A 19,229-nucleotide genomic window follows, 5' to 3' on the forward strand; every position below is an offset into this window, starting at 1 on the left:
CTCACACACCTGCCCGCTCCCCATAACCCCTCATCCCCTTATCGTTTAAGAAACTGTCTATCTCTGTCTTAAATTTATTTAATGTCCCTACTTCCACAGCTCTCTGTGGCAGCGAATTCCACAGATTTACAATCCTCTGAGAGAAGAAATTTCTCCTCCTCAGTTTTAAATGGGCAGCCCCTTGTTCTAAGATCATGCCCTCTAGTTCTAGTTCTAGTCTCCCCCATCAGTGGAAACATCCCCTCTGCATCCACCTTGTCAAGCCCCCTCATAATCTTATAAGATCACCTCTCATTCTTCTCAATTCCAATGAGTAGAGGCCCAACCTACTCAACCTTTCCTCATAAGTCAACCCCCTCATCTCCGGAATCAACCTAGTGAGCCTTCTGTGAACTGCCTCCAAAGCAAGTATATCCTTTCCTAAATATGGAAATCAAAACTGCATGCAGTATTCCAGGTGTGGTCTCACTAATACCCTGTATAGCTGTAGTAAGACTTCCCTGCTTTTATACTCCAACCCCTTTGCAATAAAGGCGAAGATTCCATTGGCCTTCCTGATCACTTGCTTTATCTGCATACTATCCTTTTGTGTTTCAGGTACAAGTACCCACAGGTCCCGTTGTACTGCGGCACTTTGCAATCTTTCTCCATTTAAATAATAACTTGCTCTTTGATTTTTTTTCTGCCAAAATGCATGACTGAGGTAAACACACTTTTGGTAAACACACATTTTAGCAAACGTTTAATTTGTTGTTTTTTTCTTAACATGCATTGCCTTCATGAAAAACGTGGCAACCCTTTTCCATTTGTTCATAAACACAGAACCCAATGACATTGGCCAGTGCTTTTCCATTTCTGTGCTTGCTGACCCATGTTTTATGTGGCCATTCACTTGAATGGGCAGAAAGTCGTGATTACAGCAATGGAAAGTCATCGTGTAGAAATATATTATTGTGTTTCGTAGACAGGGTATCATTCTGTTGATAATTTTGATTACTTCTTCCAATCCTTTTCACTCACCAAACACAATATAAGTTCACCAGACAATAGTCCATGAAGAATATTTAATTAAAACAAACCGCAAATGACACTGGAAAAGTTCAGATGTAACATTTACTTTAATGTAAGTTATGCAAAGCAACTAAAAAAGTAAGCCTGCATTTCAAATAAACTTGATGCACTTGGGTATTATTGAAGGGAGCTTTATTTGACTTGAGATCACTTCATAAGATGCTTAGAACATTACTCTGCTGTAAAGCAAATTTATTAACTAATTATTCAGGGTAAACTTCAAACTATTTAAACGTCAACAGCTGTTAGAATTAATTTCATTGCTTTTCATTTATTAATGATGCATTTTTTTGTGAATGAGTGGAGTTTGCACCAGTGTCAAACAGTGGGGTTCATCACTCTTCCTGCAAACAAGACACTTTTGGTGTTGTGTTCAGCAATTAATAGTAGGAAGGGTCTGTTAAATACATACTGAGGATAATGATGAAACACACCCGATGAGCCAACAAAATGTATTGAAGTAACTGCTGCTGCTTCTGTTCCTTTTTCATCAACATCCAGCACGGCCTCATGAATCACCTACAAGGACAAGGAACCATGAAATCTGATTAATAGAAATAGCTTTTCTTTTTATAGATAATGCGCTTTTACAATAATTTAATTTCAAATCAGTGCTTATAATCCAGCAATTAGAAAATCAGTAGATTTAAATACAATTTTATCATTCTCTAAGCCTGTACAGTTATGCCATGCATTGGATTGTCCAATCATACATAGAGCTACATTATGTACAGCATATAAACTGGCCATTCAGCCCAATTGCTCCATGCTGGTGTTTATCCACACAAGCCTCCTCTCACCCTACATCATCTAATCCTATCAACATATCCAATGTATACTGTGCAGATGTTACACCTCTCCAAGAAATGGATAAAATAGATGAAACACAATGATTAATATAAATGTATCAATCTTAGTTTTCAGAAATAGAACCTCCCTGCTTTATCACTATGTTAGACTTCAGATTTTATACTCATATGTCTGATAGATCGTCTACTTTCCCGAATCCAATAAGCTCCCTGGTCATGTACAACTATTTTAGTTGAAACATAAATCAAGTGCCCCTTGATTTAAGGGGGAACTAAAGCCGACAGATTAAAAACTAAAATTTTAGCATTAAATGGATCAAATTAGAATTTGGTTGTCGGGGGTGATGATGTACCCCAGTCCCTCCGGTGCCCATCTCTCGCGGAAGGCCGCGAGTGTACCGGTGGACCTGATCCTGTACATCACATTTTGGATCTCGGGATGTGTGCCTCTAAGTTTATCCCATCTTATTCTGTCTCTTTTGTCTTTCCCCTGGACTCTGTTTTGTTTCACTCTCCATACCAATAACTTCATCCACTAATCCTCTAATGTTATCTCCTCTTTTGTGGACAATCTGTGTAACATTCATTAAATTCCTGCCTTCATTTTACTTGCAATGCAACCAATGAATCCCTGAATCCTGAGCTCTGTTGATGCTTTCATTTGTTGTAGATTTAGTTTTAAAACGTGACTTTCAAATCCAACCAACAGTGACCAACTTTGGCTTTGATAACTTCAAGCTTTGTCCTCCTTTGTACCTGGGCATTCTTAACTTCTCCATTTCTTAACTCAAACTGAACTCCCATATCTCCTTGATTGATAAAACTCAGTTTCCTTTTTAAAGCCAAGAACTTCTTTTCGTCTCAACAGCTCTTAACTCCCTATAACCCCAAATCTGCCTCAGATGCAAGTGCTGCTCCCATGACTGTGAAGGCTCTTGTAGAAACTCTCTTGAATTCCTCAACAGGAAATAAGATAAAAGCTTGTTGTTCAATTAAATGATCCCTGATTTTGACACGCGAATTTGAACCCCTTATCTCTTACTCTGTGCACCAAGCCAGTGGGGAGGCGTGATTGGCAGAAAGGGGGTAGGGAAAGCCAACTCCAGTGGTACCCTACTCCTGACAAAATGTCTAGAACATGAACTTGTCATCACCAACACCCTGTTCCGCCAGAGGGACAAATACAAGGCATCGTGGCAAAGCCTGTGCTCCAAACACTGGCACCTGCTCGACTATTTCATCGTCCAAGCCAGGGATTGCAAGGATGTGCACATCACCCATGCCATGACAGAAGCTGATGACTGCTGGATGGATCATCACTTAATCCGATGCGTCATTGACATTAACATAGCCCCAAAGCGGAGGGGGCCACAAAAATGTCGATGCCGGGGCACTTAAAGACCCAGCTAAGAGAGCCCTATACAGTCAGCGCCTCACAGCTAACCGGGCGTAGCTTGATGACCCCGAGACGCAGAATGCCCACAGCGCTTGGTCTGCCCTCCAGACCTCCATAACCAGTGCCTGCAAAGAGACACTCAGTCACTCGACCAGGAAACACCAGGACTGGTTTGATGAGATAGATCAGGAGATCCAAGAGCTAATACATCGCAAGCGCAAGGCATTTCTAAGCCTTAAACAACAACACAACTCTGGAGCAGCAAAGCAGCATTGCAGATGGCTCAAGGCTGGGGTCCAACAAAAAACCCGGGACCTAAAGAACAGGTGGTGGATGGAGAAAGCACAGGAGATACAGCAGCTGACCGACAGCCATGATATCCGAGGATTCCTCATCACAGTCAAGGCCACCTATCATCCAAACACCCAAGGTCCCACCCCACTGCTGGCCAAGAATGGGGAAACACTCATCAAGGATACCGAGGCTAGCAGGGCCCGATGGAAGGAGCACTTTGAAGATCTCCTCAATCGAGACTCTGCCTTTGACTCGAGTGTTCTCAACTCCATCCCACAGCACGCGATCGCCACCAACTCAGTGAAACTCCAACGTTGCATGAGGTAGGCAAAGCCATAAAACAGCTCAAGAATATCAAGGCTAGGGTGCGGATGGAATCCTTGCTGAGGCACTAAAGTATGGCGGAGAGGCACTGTTGGGGCAGATACATGACCTCATCTCTCTCATCTGGAGGGAGGAGGGCATGCCGGGAGATCTCAGAGATGCAGTGACTGTGACCATTTTTTAAAAAGGGGACAGGTCCGACTGCGGCAACTACAGAGGAATCTCCCTGCTATCGGCCACTGGGAAAGTTGTCGCTAGAGTTCTACTCAATCGTCTTCTCCCTGTGGCCGAGGAGCTCCTCCCGGAATCACAGTGCAGATTTCATCCCTGACGGGGCACAACAGACATGATCTTTGCAGCGCGACAGCTGCAGGAAAAATGCAGGGAGCAGCGCCAGCCCTGATACATGGCCTTTTTCGATCTTACAAAGGCCTTTACATTGTCAACCGTGAGGGTCTCTGGAGCGTCTTCCTACGTTTCGGATGCCCCCAAAAGTTTGTCAACATCCTTCGTCTGCTTCATGATGACATGCAGGCCGTGATCCTTACCAACGGATCCTTTACAGACCCAATCCACGTCCGGACCGCGGTCAAACAAGGCTGCATCATTGCTCCAACCCTCTTCTCAATCTTCCTCGCCGCCATGCTCCACCTCACAATCAACAAGCTCCCCACTGGAGTGGAACTAAACTACAGAACCAGTGGGAAGCTGTTTAACCTACGCCGCCTCCAGGCCAGGTCCAAGATCACCCCAACCTCTGTCGTTGAGCTTCAGTATGCGGACGACGCCTGCATCTGCACGCATTTAGAGGCTGAACTCCAGGATATAGTCAATGTATTCACTGAGGCATATGAAAGCATGGACCATACGCTTAACATCTGTAAGACAAAGGTCCTTCACCAGCCTGTCACTGCCGCACAGCACTGTCCTCCAATTGTCAAGATCCACGGCACCGCACTCGACAACGTGGACCATTTCCCATATCTCGGCAGCCTCTTATCAACAAAGGCAGACATTAATGCGGAGATTCAACATCGCCTCCAGTGCGCCAGTGCAGCATCAGCCGTCTGAGGAAAAGAGTGTTTGAAGACCAGGCCCTCAAATCTACCACCAAACTCATGGTCTACAGGGCTGTAGTAATACCCGCCCTCCTGTATGGATCTGAGGCATGGACGATGTATAGAAGGCATCTCAAGTCGCTGGAGATATATCACCAATGATGTCTCTGCAAGATCCTGCAAATCCCCTGGGAGGACAAGCGCACCAACATCAGTGTCCTCGACCAGGCTAACATCCCCAGTATTGAAGCACTGACCACGCTCGATCAGCTTCGCTGGGCAGGCCACATAGTTCACATGGCAGATACAAGACTCCCAAAGCAAATGCTTTATGCGGAGCTCCTTCATGGTAAACGAGCCAAAGAAGGACAGCGGAAATGTTATAAGGACACCCTCAAAGCCTCCCTGGTAAAGTGCAACATCACCACTGGCACCTGGGAGACCCTGGCCAAAGACCGCCCGAGGTGGAGAAAGTGCATCCAGGAGGACGTTGAGCTCTTCGAGTCTCAACACAAAGAGCACGAAGAGGCCAAGCGCAGGCAGCGGAAGGAGCGCGCGGCAAACCAGCCCCACCGACCCCTTCCCTCGACGAATGTCTGTTCCAGCTGTAACAGGGTCTGTGGCTCTCGTATCGGACTGTTCAGCCATCAAAGAACTCACTTTGGGAGTGGAAGCAAGTCCTCCTCGATTCCGAGGGACTGCCTATGATGATGACTGAAGCTCAATGTAAACTCGAGGTACAGCACCCGATCGTTCGATCGGGCACTTTACAGCCTTCCAGACTCAACATTGAGTTCAACAATTTCAGACCATAACCGCTGTCCCCATTTTTTTGGACAGCATGTGCTGATTCTGCTAATCTCATTTACATCTCTTCGAGACCCATCTTTTCTTGCTTTACTTTTCCCATTACCACTCCCTTTTGCCTTGCACCATCATCTATTTTGATCTCTTGATCTCTTCTGGCTGCCACCCAAACCCAGACCTTCCTTTTTTTCCCTCCTTGCCCCCCCTCTCCCTGCATCTGTACTGACTTAAAAATTGTTGGGGGAATTTTTGGGGGGTTCAGCGGGCAGCAGACCGGGAGCCTGCTGTCAACCCGCCACCATGCTATTTTCCCAGATATCGAGTCTGTCAGGGCTGAACAGACCTTACATGCAGCAGCAGGGGAGACAATTTAGGTCATTTAGACCTTGTTAACAGCCCTTTAATCAGTATTTACCATTTTACCAGGTTGTCCACGGGGTCTACACTGCTTGGGGATCACATCAGGTAAGGGCATCGGGAATTGAATGACCATTAATACATTTATTTACCTGACAGCTGCAAATGTGCTATAACAGCTGTTCACTTTCTAAGATCAAAAGCTGCTGCTTACTGCATTTGGACAGCACATTGAGCTTTATGCAGATTGCAAGTGTTTGAAGTATTTGAGTACAGGGGCAGGGAGGTGTTGCTACAGTTGTACAGGGCCTTGGTGAGGCCACACCTGGAGTATTGTGGACAGTTTTGGTCTCCTAACTTGAGGAAGGACATTCTTGCTATTGAGGGAGTGCAGCGAAGATTCACCAGACTGATTCCCGGGATGGCGGGACTGACCTATCAAGAAAGACTGGATCAACTGGGCTTGTATTCACTGGAGTTCAGAAGAATGAGAGGGGACCTCATAGAAACATTTAAAATTCTGACGGGTTTAGACAGGTTAGATGCAGGAAGAATGTTCCTAATGTTGGGGAAGTCCAGAACCAGGGGTCACAGTCTAAGGATAAGGGGTAAGCCATTTAGGACCGAGATGAGGAGAAACTTCTTCACCCAGAGAGTGGCGAACCTGTGGAATTCTCTACCACAGAAAGTAGTTGAGGCCAATTCACTAAATATATTCAAAAGGGAGTTAGATGAAATCCTTACTACTCGGGGGATCAAGGGGTATGGCGAGAAAGCAGGAATGGGGTACTGAAGTTTCATGTTCAGCCATGAACTCATTGAATGGCGGTGCAGGCTAGAAGGGCTGAATGGCCTAATCCTGCATCTATTTTCTATGTTTCTATGAAGAAAACTCTCTATTCAGTGTCACCTCATTGGCACCATCTCTCTCACCACTGACAGATCATTTCTGTCATGCCAAGTTCACCTGCCATCTATTACATTAGCATCGGTGCCCTTGAAACTATCTCACCTTGGTCCTCAGAATCCCACCCGATCGGCCCCAACACCAACAGCACCAGGCTCACCAGCAGCACCAACAACACCAACCTTCTCTGCAATCAACTGATGCTGCACAGGACAGAGCGCATCAGCTCCCAACCACATTGCTGTCCGGGAGGCCAGGGATGGCCACACCATGGCCAGATTTACTTCACTTGACGCAGTGCACCCGAGCTGCCAAACGATGCGCCAGGTTGGCATGAAACCACCCAACACCATAAAGCATCCCTACAATGCCCTAGCCATTCCTTTCACACTCATCAGCATGTTGTCTCACCACTCACTGCAATTAGAAAGCCAATCTGTCCAAGAATGCAAAGTGTTGAAAACAAAGATTTCAATGTTTGACAACACATTAACAGAAACTTCACAAGAACATTGGTTAAAACACACAAGTGCCTACCCTTGTGTGCTGTTTGTTGGTATGATTTCACATGGATGAGGAGTGGCTAGTGAGATGGGGATGTGCTAATGTAGGTAGAGAGGGATGGGTGAAGGCACAAGGTAAGTTGGAGTGAATAAGGATGTCTAGGAGTCGAGTAGAGGAGGCAGAGTGATAGGGATGTGATGAGTGGCACAGCAGGATGAGGTTGAGTGTGGCTTTGCAGTAACATTTTGTGATTTACTGAGCTCATTGAAAAGTTTGCGCCACTGCAGCCAGGTCCTCCTGACAAAATCCCTGCTTGTGGCCTCCTGTGCACAGTGCAACCAAGCTGCATTGGTGTCCTGGGGAGGTCTCTTCCGTCCATTGAAAGGGAAGAGAACCCCCCTGCATGCTGTGACTCCCTCCATAAGCATATGAAGAGCCTGGATGCAGACCCGCACCTTTGTGCAGTGCTTGTCAATGTTTGCAGCTCCTCAATTCTGTAAAACACTGACAACACAAATGTCAAAATTAATTTGCGCTGGGCCCCTTTAAGGAAACTGACTAATGACGCGTCATCAAGTGACGTCATCAGTGCCGCTTCCTTCAATTGGCTGGGAAACGCGCTGGGCGCCTAAGCCCAATCACAGCGTGGGTTGGAGCCAGCAACGAGGTCGGGATCTGCCACCGACCCCGGCCACACTGGACCTGCCAAGGTAGGGAGAATTGCGGCCTTAATCTCTAACAATTTCCAGCTCTGATGAAAGTTTATTGACCAGAAACATTGGGGCTTAAGTCACGCTGCCTATGGGCGCATATGAGGTAGGCCCCCTGAAAGTTCCGGGTTTAGGCATACATTGCGCATGCGCCGAAACCCGGAACATACAATCTGTCAAGACCCCTCTTGATAGACTTGTGAATCTAACAGAAATGTGTATTCGCTGGTGGAGAGTTGGACTATTTGCCCAACTTCTGCCCAGCGAATTCCTGTGAAATTATTACAACTGATAAAAGCAGGTGTAAGGTCTGCTTGTATCAGGGTAAGACTTTTAATGAAAAGAAGAATTCTTCTTTTTTAAAACAATTTAAACATTTAAAAACCTAGAAAATAAGGTAAGTTTATTTTTAGACCCTTTAAAATATGTAAATTTATTTTTCAAAAAATTAATTTAAAAAAAATGATGAATTAAGTTCAATTTTGATTCATTTTAAATAAATGATGTTTGTGTGTTTTTGTGGGTATTCCCATTCATACTTATGTTGATTCCGTACATACGGAACTCATTACAAGTATGAATGGGAATACCTTGACTTTGATTCATTGGGTCAGCCATGTGATCCCAAGGATGCCTGCGAAACACCTGCGCCCCTGAGATACATGGGACTCTACGCCGGCCTTCACGGAAAGGCCCAGGACCTCAAGTCTCCGAACCTCCTGGGCCACCAGGTAAGTTTGTAAATATTTTTCAGGTCAGAGGCATCCGCTCGAGAGAAGTCTCTGACCGCAATTTCTGCAGCGTTAACTCTGTTTCTCTCTCCACAGATGCTGCTTGACCTGCTGAGAATTTCTAACATTTTCTGTTTTTATTTCAAATTTCAGTATTTTCCTTTTAGATAATTTTTCAACTGTTGTGTGCAAATTTTAACATCTGTATCATTCCAATAATTTGGTCAGTGTTTCCATGAACTTACGCTAGTTTTCAGAAAACAAATTCAACAATATTAGTCTTCAAGTGCATTACCGTGGATACTTTTAGTCCCATAGATTCAGATATTCCAGTAAAGTCTGCCGAATCAGAAAATGCATCTATGATACCGATCATCTTCAGTAGGTCCTTGAGATTGTAGGATGCCTTCAACGACAACTTTGGGAGGTGCAGCTTTGCAGAACTGTTGAAATATAGTGTCAGTAAGTTTTTGCTTCTCTTATCATCTTCTCATTTCTTATTAAGCTCGCCATTTCTTAGTTTTGTCATTTTTATCAATACATAAATTAAACCAATAAAAAAGTGATGGTATAAATTAATATGGTGGTCAATCTGGCCTTATATATATGTTTCCAAATAAATTAAAAGTTAAGGTAGAGTTTGTCTTGTGCCTAGAATCTTTAAGGTGACCAATAGATGTCTATGTTCTTTATCCTCAGACTGCAGAAACCATGCTTGCTAGGAATGAATGGAACTTATTCTGGGAGAGGCATATTCAACTCACAAAGATTAGGCTTTAGAACTACTGGGAGAATGAGAATGAAAGAAAAAGGGATGCAACATGGAGAGTTTCTGGGAAATGTTATGATATTAGTGGAGGAATGAGAGGCAGACTTGTGATGCAAAAAAATATTATATGTCAGAGGCAAGAGATGATAAATATTGTTTAGTTTTAAAATTGTAACTTCCAAGGAACTTGGGGGATGAAAGTTTAATGATTCAACTATTACACTGCAAGAGGAATGAAGCTTTTTAAAAAAACATAATTCTCAGGATGTGGCCATCGCTGGCAAGGCCAGCATTTATTGTCCATTCCTTGTTGCGGTTGAGAAAGTTGTGGTGGACTTTCTTCTTGAACCGCTGCAGTCTGTTCGGTGAAAGTGCTTTCAGAATGCTGAGGGAGGGACTTTCATGATTTTGACCCAGCGACGATGAAGGAATGGCGATATATTTTCAAGTCAGGATTGTGTGTGACTTGGAGGGGATCTTGCAGGTGATGGTGTTAAAACCCATGTATCTGCTGCTCTTGCGTGTTTGGGAGGTGCTGCCGGAGACGCCTTGGTGTGTTGCTGCAGTGCATGCTGCAGGTGGTACACAATGGTGACACGGTACAGCAGTAGGGGAGGGAATGGATGTTTAGGTTAATGGCTGAAGTCCCTGGGAGCATTCAGGCCGTGCAATCTAAAGGACATTGATGACAGAGTAGCATGATCTGCAAAACAATTATTTTTTTTCCCTTTCTTTAAGCTGAATGGAACGCTCCACCTCTGTGTAGCTAGAAAATAATTATACTTAACATGATTTAACTGGTGTGATGAACATACCTATGCTGTAATGAAAAAAATAAGTTTTGAAAATTGGTAATGGTCAGATTTTGTTCCACTTCTACCAATTTTCCCGGGTCTGGTAGAATCAGTATCAGGGAAGCATTGTCTTTATATGGAACCCTAATCACAGAACTAGAAAGTTGCTGATCACGACCATGATAAAACATCCCCGTCCTCGTCATCATTTGAACTTCCACTGTTGTTGTGTCATCGACATGAAAATCGGCTTTATGAGTGTCTTGGTGATTAAAAGGTTCCACCCATGTACCTACAAGAACCAAATAGAGATAATGAGATGCTACACTGAACAGTTCACTAACTCATATGAACATACAACACATAACATTAGTGAAGGGAAGAAATTAACAAAAAAGCAATTTAATCTCCTCTGTACATTATATTTAGTACACTCATGAACACATTCATATTAACTTTGCTGTTGCAACTATTTTAGTGTAGTTGTCAACCGAAAGACAACAGGAATTGATCATCAACACATTAACCAGAGCTAAAAATAATCTGCCGAGGGATTTAACCTTCAGTCTGTGCAAGTGTAGAATAATTGCCCACTTTTTGTCGACATGGATTTAGCTGCTTACAATCACAAAGGAAAGAAACTAAACTCCATAGAAATCCAAAAAAGAATTCATGGTCAATTAATTTACTTTGGAGCTAATAAACTTTGGAGCTAATAATACTTTGGACACAATAGATTAAAGTGCAGGACGGCTGAGGAACAGTGGCGTACAATTAAGGAGATATTTCACAACTCTCAAGAAAAATATATTCCAGTAAGGAGGAAAGGATGTAAAAGAAAAGATAGCCATCCGTGGCTAACTAAAGAAATAAAGGACGGTATCCAATTAAAAACAAGGGCATACATAGTTGCCAAAACTAGTGTGAGGACAGAAGATTGGGAAGTTTTTGAAAGCCAGCAAAGAATGACTAAAAAAATGATTAAGAAACGGAAGATAGACTATAAAAGTAAACCAGCATGAAATATAAAAACAGCTAGCAAGAGTTTCTATAGGTATATAAAAATGAAAAGAGTGGCTAAAGTAGATGTCGGTCCCTTGGAGAATGAGACCAGGGAATTAGTAATGGGGAACATGGAATGGCAGAAACTCTGAACAAATATATTGTATCAGTCTTTACGGTAGAGGACACTAAAAATATCCAACAGTAGATAGTCAAGGGGCTATAGGAGGGGAGGAACTTAACACAATCACAATCACTTAAGAGGTGGTACTCTCTAAGATAATGGCACTAAAGGCGAATAAATCCCCTGGACCTGATGGCTTGCATTCGAGGGAGACAGAGGGAAGTAGAATGGGGGCAGAAGCAAAAGATAGAAAGAAGAAAAGTAAAAGTGGAGGGCAGAGAAACCCAAGGCAAAAATCAAAAAGGGCCGCATTGCAACAAAACTCGAAAAGGGCAAAGTATGTTAAAAAGACAAGCCTGAATGTGCCTCAATGCGAGGAGTATTCGTAATAAGGTGGATTAATTAACTGCACAGGTAGCAATTAATGAATATGATATAATTGGCATCACGGAGACATGGCTCCAGGGTGACCAAGGCTGGGAACTCAACATCCAGGGTTATTCAACATTCAGGAAAGATAGACAGAAAGGAAAAGGAGGTGGGGTAGCGTTGCTGGTTAAAGAGGAAATTAACACAATAGTAAGGAAGGATATTAGCTTGGATGATGTGGAATCTGTATGGGTGGAGCTGCGGAATACCAAAGGGCAGAAAACGCTAGTGGGAGTTGTGTACAGAACTCCAAACAGTAGTAGTGAGGTTGGGGACATCATCAAACAAGAAATTAGGGATGCGTGGAATAAAGGTGCAGCAGTTAACATGGGCGACTTTAATCTACATATTGATTGGGCTAACCAAACTGGTAGCAATACGGTGGAGGAGGATTTCCTGGAGTGTATTAGGGATGGTTTTCTGGACAATATGTCGAGGTACCAACTAGAGGGCCGGCCATCCTAGACTGGGTGATGTTTAATGGGAAAGGACTAATCAGCAATTTTGTTGTGCGAAGCCCCTTGGTGAAGAGTGACCATAATATTAAGATGGAGAGTGATACAGTTAATTCAGAGACTAGGGTCCTGAACTTAAGGAAAGGTAACTCCGATGGTATGAGTCGTGAATTGGCTAGAATTGACCGGCAAATGATACTTAGAGGGTTGACGGTGGATAGGCAATGGCAAACATTTAAAGATCACATGGATGAACTTCAACAATTGTATATCCCTGTCTGGAGTAAAAATAAAACGGGGAAGGTGGCTCAACCGTGGCTAACAAAGGAAATTAAGGATAGCGTTAAATCCAAGGAAGAGGCATATAAATTGGTCAGAAAAAGCAGCAAACCTGAAGACTGGGAGAAATTTAGAATTCAGCAGAGGAGGACAAAGGGTTTAATTAGGAGGGGGGAAATAGAGTTTGAGAGGAAGCTTGCCGGAAACATAAAAACTGATTGCAAAAGCTTCCATAGATGTATGAAGATAAAAAGATTAGTGAAGACGAACGTAGGTCCCTTGCAGTCAGATTCAGGTGAAATTATAATATGGAACAAAGAAATGGCAGACCAGTTGAACAAATACTGTGGTTCTGTCTTCACAAAGGAAGACACAAATAACCTTCCGGAAATACTAGGGGACCGAGGGTCTAATGAGAAGGAGGAACTGAAGGATATCCTTATTAGGCGGGAAATTGTGTTAAGGAAATTGATGGGATTGAAGGCCGATAAATCCTCGGGACCTGATAGTCTGCATCCCAGAGTACTTAGGGAAGTGCCCTAGAAATAGTGAATGCATTGGTGATCATTTTCCAACAGTCTATCGACTCTGGATCAGTTCCTATGGACTGGAGGGTAGCTAATGTAACACCACTTTTTAAGAAAGGAGGGAGAGAGAAAACGGGTAATTATAGACTAGCTAGCCTGACATCAGTAGTGGGGAAAATGTTGGAATCAATTATTAAAATGAAATAACAGTGCATTTGGAAAGCAGTGACAGGATCGGTCCAAGTCAGCATGGATTTATGAAGGGGAAATCATGCTTGACAAATCTTCTGGAATTTTTTGAGGATGTAACTGGTAGAGTGGACAAGGGAGAACCAGTGGATGTGGTGTATTTGGATTTTCAAAAGGCTTTTGACAAGGTTTCATACAAGAGATTGGTGTGCAAAATTAAAGCACATTATATTGGGGATAATGTATTGATGTTGATAGAGAACTGATTGGCAGACAGGAAGCAGAGATTCAGGATAAATGGGTCCTTTTCAGAATGGCAGGCAGTGACTAGTGGGGTGCTGCAGGGCTCAGTGCTGGCACCCCAGCTATTTACAATATACATCAATGATTTGGATGAAGGAATTGAGTGTAATATCTCCAAGTTTGCAGATGACACCAAACTGGGTGGTGGTGTGAGCTGTGAGGAGGACGCTAAGAGGCTGCAGAGTGACTTGGATAGGTTAGGTAAGTGGGCAAATGCATGGCAGATGCAGTATAATGTGGATAAATGTGAGGTTATCCACTTTGGGGGCAAAAACACGAAGGCAGAATATTATCTGAATGGTGGCAGATTAGGAAAAGGGGAGGTGCAACGAGACCTGGATGTCATGGTACATCAGTCATTGAAAGTTGGCATGCAGGTACAGCAGGTGGTGAAGAAGGCAAATGGTATGTTGGCCTTCATAGCTAGGGGATTTTAGCATAGGAGCAGGGAGGTCTTACTGCAGTTGTACAGGACCTTGGTGAGGCCTCACCTGGAATATTGTGTTCAGTTTTGGTCTCCTAATCTGAGGAAGGACATTCTTGCTATTGAGGGAGTGCAGAGAAGGTTTACCAGACTGATTCCCGGGATGGCTGGACTGACATATGAGGAGAGACTGGATCGACTGGGCCTTTATTCACTCAAGTTTAAAAGGATGAGAGGGGATCTCATAGAAACATATAAAATTCTGACGGGACTGGACAGGTTAGATGCAGGAAGAATGTTCCCAATGTTGGAGAAGTCCAGAACCACGGGACACAGTCTAAGGATAAGGGGTAAGCCATTTAGAGCTGAGATGAGAAGAAACTTCTTCACTCAGAGAGTTGCTTACCTGTGGAATTCTCTACCGCAGAGAGTTGTTGATGCCAGTTCATTGGATATATTCAAAAGGGAGTTAGATATGGCCCTTATGGCTAAAGGGATCAAGGGGTATGGAGAGAAAGCGGGAAAGGGGTACTGAGGTGGAAGATCAGCCATGATCTTATTGAATGGTGGTGCAGGCTCGAAGGGCCGAATGGCCTAATCCTGCACCTATTTTCTATGTTTCTATGTTTAAGAGAAGTAGCGGCAGGGATAGGGGATTCATTGGTTGTCATTTACCAAAATTCCTTGGATTCTGGAGAGGTCCCAGCAGATTGGAAAATGTAACACCCCCATTTAAAAAAGAGGCAGACACAAAGCAGTAAACTATAGAGCAGTTGGCCTAACATCTGTGGTTGGGAAAATGTTGGAGTCCATTATTAAAGAAGCAGTAGCAGGACATTTAGAAAAATATAATTCAGTCAGGCAAAGTCAGCATGGATTTATGAAAGGGAAGTCATGTTTGACAAATTTGCTGGAATTCTTTGAGGATGTGATGAAGAATAAAGGGGAACCAGTAGATGTGGTGTATTTGGACTTCCTGAAGGCATTTGACAAGGTGCCTCATAAAAGGTTACTGCACAAGATAAAAGTTCACGGGGTTGAGGGTAATATATTGGCATGGATAGAGGATTGGCGAACTAACAGAAAACAGAGAGTTGGGATAAATGGTTCATTCTCAGGTTGGCAATCAGTAACTAGTGGGGTGCCGCAGGGATCAGTGCTGGGACCCCAGCTATTTACAATCTATATTAATGATTTGGAAGAAGGGACCGACTGTAACGTAGCCAAGTTTGCTAATGATACAAAGATAAGGGGAAAAGCAATATGTGAGGAGGACACAAAAAATCTGCAAAAGGACATAGACAGGTTAAGTAAGTGGGAAAAAATTTGGCAGATGGAGTATAATGTTGGAAAATGTGAGGTTATGCACTTTGGCAGAAAAAATCAAAGAGCAAGTTATTATTTAAATGGCAAAAAATTGCTAAGTGCTGCAGTACAGCGGCACCTGGGGTACTTGTGCATGAAACACTAAAGTTTAGTATGCAGATGCAGCAAGTGCTCAGGAAGGCCAATGGTATCTTGGCCTTTATTGTAAAGGGGATGCAGTGTAAAAGCAGGAAAGTCTTGCTACAGTTATACAGGGTATTGGTGAGGCCACACCTGGAATACTGCGTATAGTTTGGGTTTCCATATATTTGTTTTGGAGGCAGTTCAGAGAAAGTTTACTAGGTTGATTCCGGAGATGAGGGGGTTGACTTATGAGGGAAGGTTGAGTAGGTTGGGCCTCTACTCATCGGAATTCAGAAAAATGAGAGGTGATCTTATCGAAACGCATAAGATTATGAGGGGGCTTGACAAGGTGGATGCAGAATGGATGTTTCCACTTATAGGGGAGACTAGAACTAGAGGGCATAATCTTAGAATAAGGGGCTGCCCGTTTAAAACTGAGATGAGGAGGAATTTCTTCTCTCAGAGGGTTATAAATCTGTGGAATTCGCTGCCTCAAAGCATTGTGGAAGCTGGGACATTGAATACATTTAAGACAGAGATAGACAGTTTCTTAACCGATAAGGAAATAAGAGGTTATGGGAGTAGGAAGGGACGTGGACCTGAGTCCATGATTGGATCAGCCACGATTGTATTAAATGGTGGGGCAGGCTCGAGGAGCCATATGGCCTACTCCTGCTCCTATTTCTTATGTTCTTATGTAAACCCAATCTCATCTGTTGCTTTGTTATTTATCTGTGATGGTGACACGTCCCTGAGTTTAAAGCTTATCGTTTCCACTCCGATCTTGTTGCATAGAGCAATCGCCATGCCCTGAGAAAGTGGATCAGTGGGTGCCCTGCACTCAGGCCTACCACACAGGCATTCATTGGCTGTGAGTTGCTTTGGCATTTCCTGAGGTAGTGAAAACTGCTATATAAATGCCAGGTCTCGCTCTTTCTCTTCATGTACCGTTAAGATTCTAAGTTCACAAGTTATATATCATTTTTACAATTTAAAAAGTTATCTCTTGTATTTTCTTGAAAATATTCCCACTAACCTTTGCTTTCCTTTTCATTCTGAAAGTCTCTCATAACATATCAGACATCAAATCTAGAACTGAACAGAATAGATTTGGGAGCAATGATTCTCTGCTTGTATTCAGAGTTAATATTCTCAAAATTTGAGCAACTTCAAAGATTTACTGTAAAATTAGGTGTGTAGGTCACACTGTTGTATAAGTCACACCTATTATTTTATATCTCCCTGCAGCGTGTCCACTACCTCACAGCAGTATGTAAAGCAGACCCCTAGTTTCACAGGAGATACAAGCCTGTACAAAGGCATGATGAATGTACAACCTTATAGCCAATTTAAAGCAAATAGTTTTGTTCACCCCTATTTCCCCAAAGCGTAAATTTGAGAAAAACCTCCTTCTGTAGGAGAACTGGCGAGTTTCAGTCGGTGCCAAGCTCTGTACAGACCCAACATTTGGTATCAACTAATCCCCACTCAGCTGATGTCAGTGAAGAGCTGGTCTGAAAGAACAGACATTGTCATCCCATTTCCTTCCTCAATGGAATGGAATTTATCCCCCAATAGAATGCCAGCTGAGTGTTGCTGTGTTCTACAATTCTGATTTAACATTTTTGATTTTTTTTCTGGGTTTTGTATTTATATAATAATTATTAATAAAACCTGGGAAATTAGCAGTGCAGGTTACTCAGCCAGTGGTATGAGGGGCGAGGGTCAAATAACATTGTTGAAAGTTGAGTGATAAAGTATCCTGGATATTTACTGATATTAATCAGGACGGTTTCTCTTTTGAGGTAGAATGAGAAATGTTTTTGCTCTGATTCCATGTATGTGCTATCTGATCTCAGGTAGCTTCATGATGACATTGGCTACATTAACAAAATAGCAAAATGTTCCATTGTCCTGGTGTTAGCCATGGCTCACTTGTAGCTCTCTGGCCTCCGAGTCAGAAGATTGTGGGTTCAAGTCCCACTCCACGGTCTTGAGCACAAAATCTAGGCTGACACTCCGGTGCAGTACTGAGGGAGTGTGGCACTGTTGAAGGTGTCTTTTGAATAAGTTGTTAAACCGAGGCCGCTTCTATCCTCTTCGGTGAACATAAACAATCCCAAGGCACTATTTCGAAGAAGAGTGGGGTAATGGGAATCCCCCTTTATGATTGGTTGGGCTGGACCATGTGATCCCCGGGACCCTTGCGAACCGCATGCACCGCTGGGACATGTGGGCCTTTGCAGGAGGCCGCAGGAGCGTGAGGCTTTGAAGCTCCGGAGGCCACAGGTAGGTGCGTACTTTTCTTGCAGTTCGGAGGCAGTCTTCGCAGTTTGCAGCCCAAAGTCTTTTTTTTCATTTAGCTTTGCCACATTGTCAACCATTCCTCAATACTTCCTCCAATCCAATTCCTGTTAGTCAAATTATCAGTCCTTCCTACTAAAGAAATAGAATTGCAAAATCTACAGGAGATAAATAAAACAAACAGAACCAATAACTGGTGCAGTGGGTAAGAACATCTTTTCATCTGTGGGACCGGGGCTTGAATCCAGCAGAAAGTGGTGAGATGAAAGGCTTTTCTCTCTGTTGGCTATACGTGAAATTAATGTGGTCTGTTTCAAATCCATTCGTGGACTCGAGTACACAGCACAAAATGTCCCCAATTAATCATTAGTGGGCATTAACACTGCCATCTCACTCAGAAGGGCCAACAAATGGCTAGTGTGTGAAGCAGAAAATTTCCACTGATGCTGGAGAGAGGTTTCTTTTGAGGAAGAATGAGAAATGCGACGCTCTGCTTCCATTGTTGCTCTATCTGAGCTCAGATTGCCTCATGTGACACTGGGTGTAAAAACCAAAATAGCAAAATATTCCATTCCTCAGCATTGACAAGTTTGCACCTTTGTGCCAAAATTTTGAAATGAACAAGAGTGATAAAATGTTTTCAGTTCCCAAAACAGCTATTCTCGGCCTTTTGAAAGCCAAACTGCCACTGAGTCGTAAGTATTGCTGAATGATGGGCAGATTTGTCTGTAGACATGCGGGTTTGAAATTGCCCCTTTTTGCACTGTCCGTTAGTGCCTCCGGGGTCGCTAATGCTGTGTGAAACATATTTCGCCGAGGGGCCGGAGGGACTATCAGTTCCTGGGAAATTGCCCGGGAGTTAGTGGAGGCGCTGTCACAATAGCATGTGTCATGCGTTTAGTGCCCCGGGCCGCCACGCATTAACTCATTGACCTGGGAGTCTGGCCACACCCGCCTTCCACTGAAACTGTGACCTAACGGAAAGAAAAGCGAAAAGAAAAGAAACAGACAGGACTAGTAGAGCAGAGTTTGAGAGAAGAGAAAGAGACAGAGGAAAATAAGAGCAGAGCGAGACCAGTAGAAGAGAAGCAAGGTGGAGAGAGAAAGAGCAGCCCAAGCAGAGACAGAGAAACAGACAGCTAGAAGCAGAAGCACAAGATAAGAGAGAGAAGCAGAACACAAGTGTGAGAGAGAAAACCAGAAGATGGAATGG

At 43.5% G+C, this 19,229-nt stretch overlaps 1 protein-coding gene across 7 annotated transcripts in view; it reads right to left on the reverse strand.

Annotated features, from left to right (window-relative positions):
* Positions 1-806: 806 nt before the first annotated feature.
* LOC139263445 (alpha-1-antitrypsin-like protein CM55-ST) overlaps positions 807-19,229 on the reverse strand; it is a 48,463-nt gene continuing 30,040 nt past the window's right edge. For 5 of the 7 annotated variants that reach the window (XM_070879534.1, XM_070879537.1, XM_070879535.1 and 2 more), the window contains 3 exons: positions 10,553-10,823; positions 9,264-9,411; positions 808-1,590 (listed from right to left, as the gene is read on the reverse strand). In XM_070879534.1, the coding sequence (XP_070735635.1) occupies positions 1,390-1,590; positions 9,264-9,411; positions 10,553-10,823 (620 nt within the window). In that variant the 3' untranslated portion in view covers positions 808-1,389. Of the gene's footprint in view, positions 1,591-9,263; positions 9,412-10,552; positions 10,824-19,229 lie in introns of all 7 variants that reach the window. The other 2 variants (XM_070879539.1, XM_070879538.1) reach the window with 1 other exon arrangement.

This window comes from Pristiophorus japonicus, chromosome 4 (assembly GCF_044704955.1).
Source record: "Pristiophorus japonicus isolate sPriJap1 chromosome 4, sPriJap1.hap1, whole genome shotgun sequence".
Lineage (NCBI taxonomy): Eukaryota > Metazoa > Chordata > Chondrichthyes > Pristiophoridae > Pristiophorus > Pristiophorus japonicus.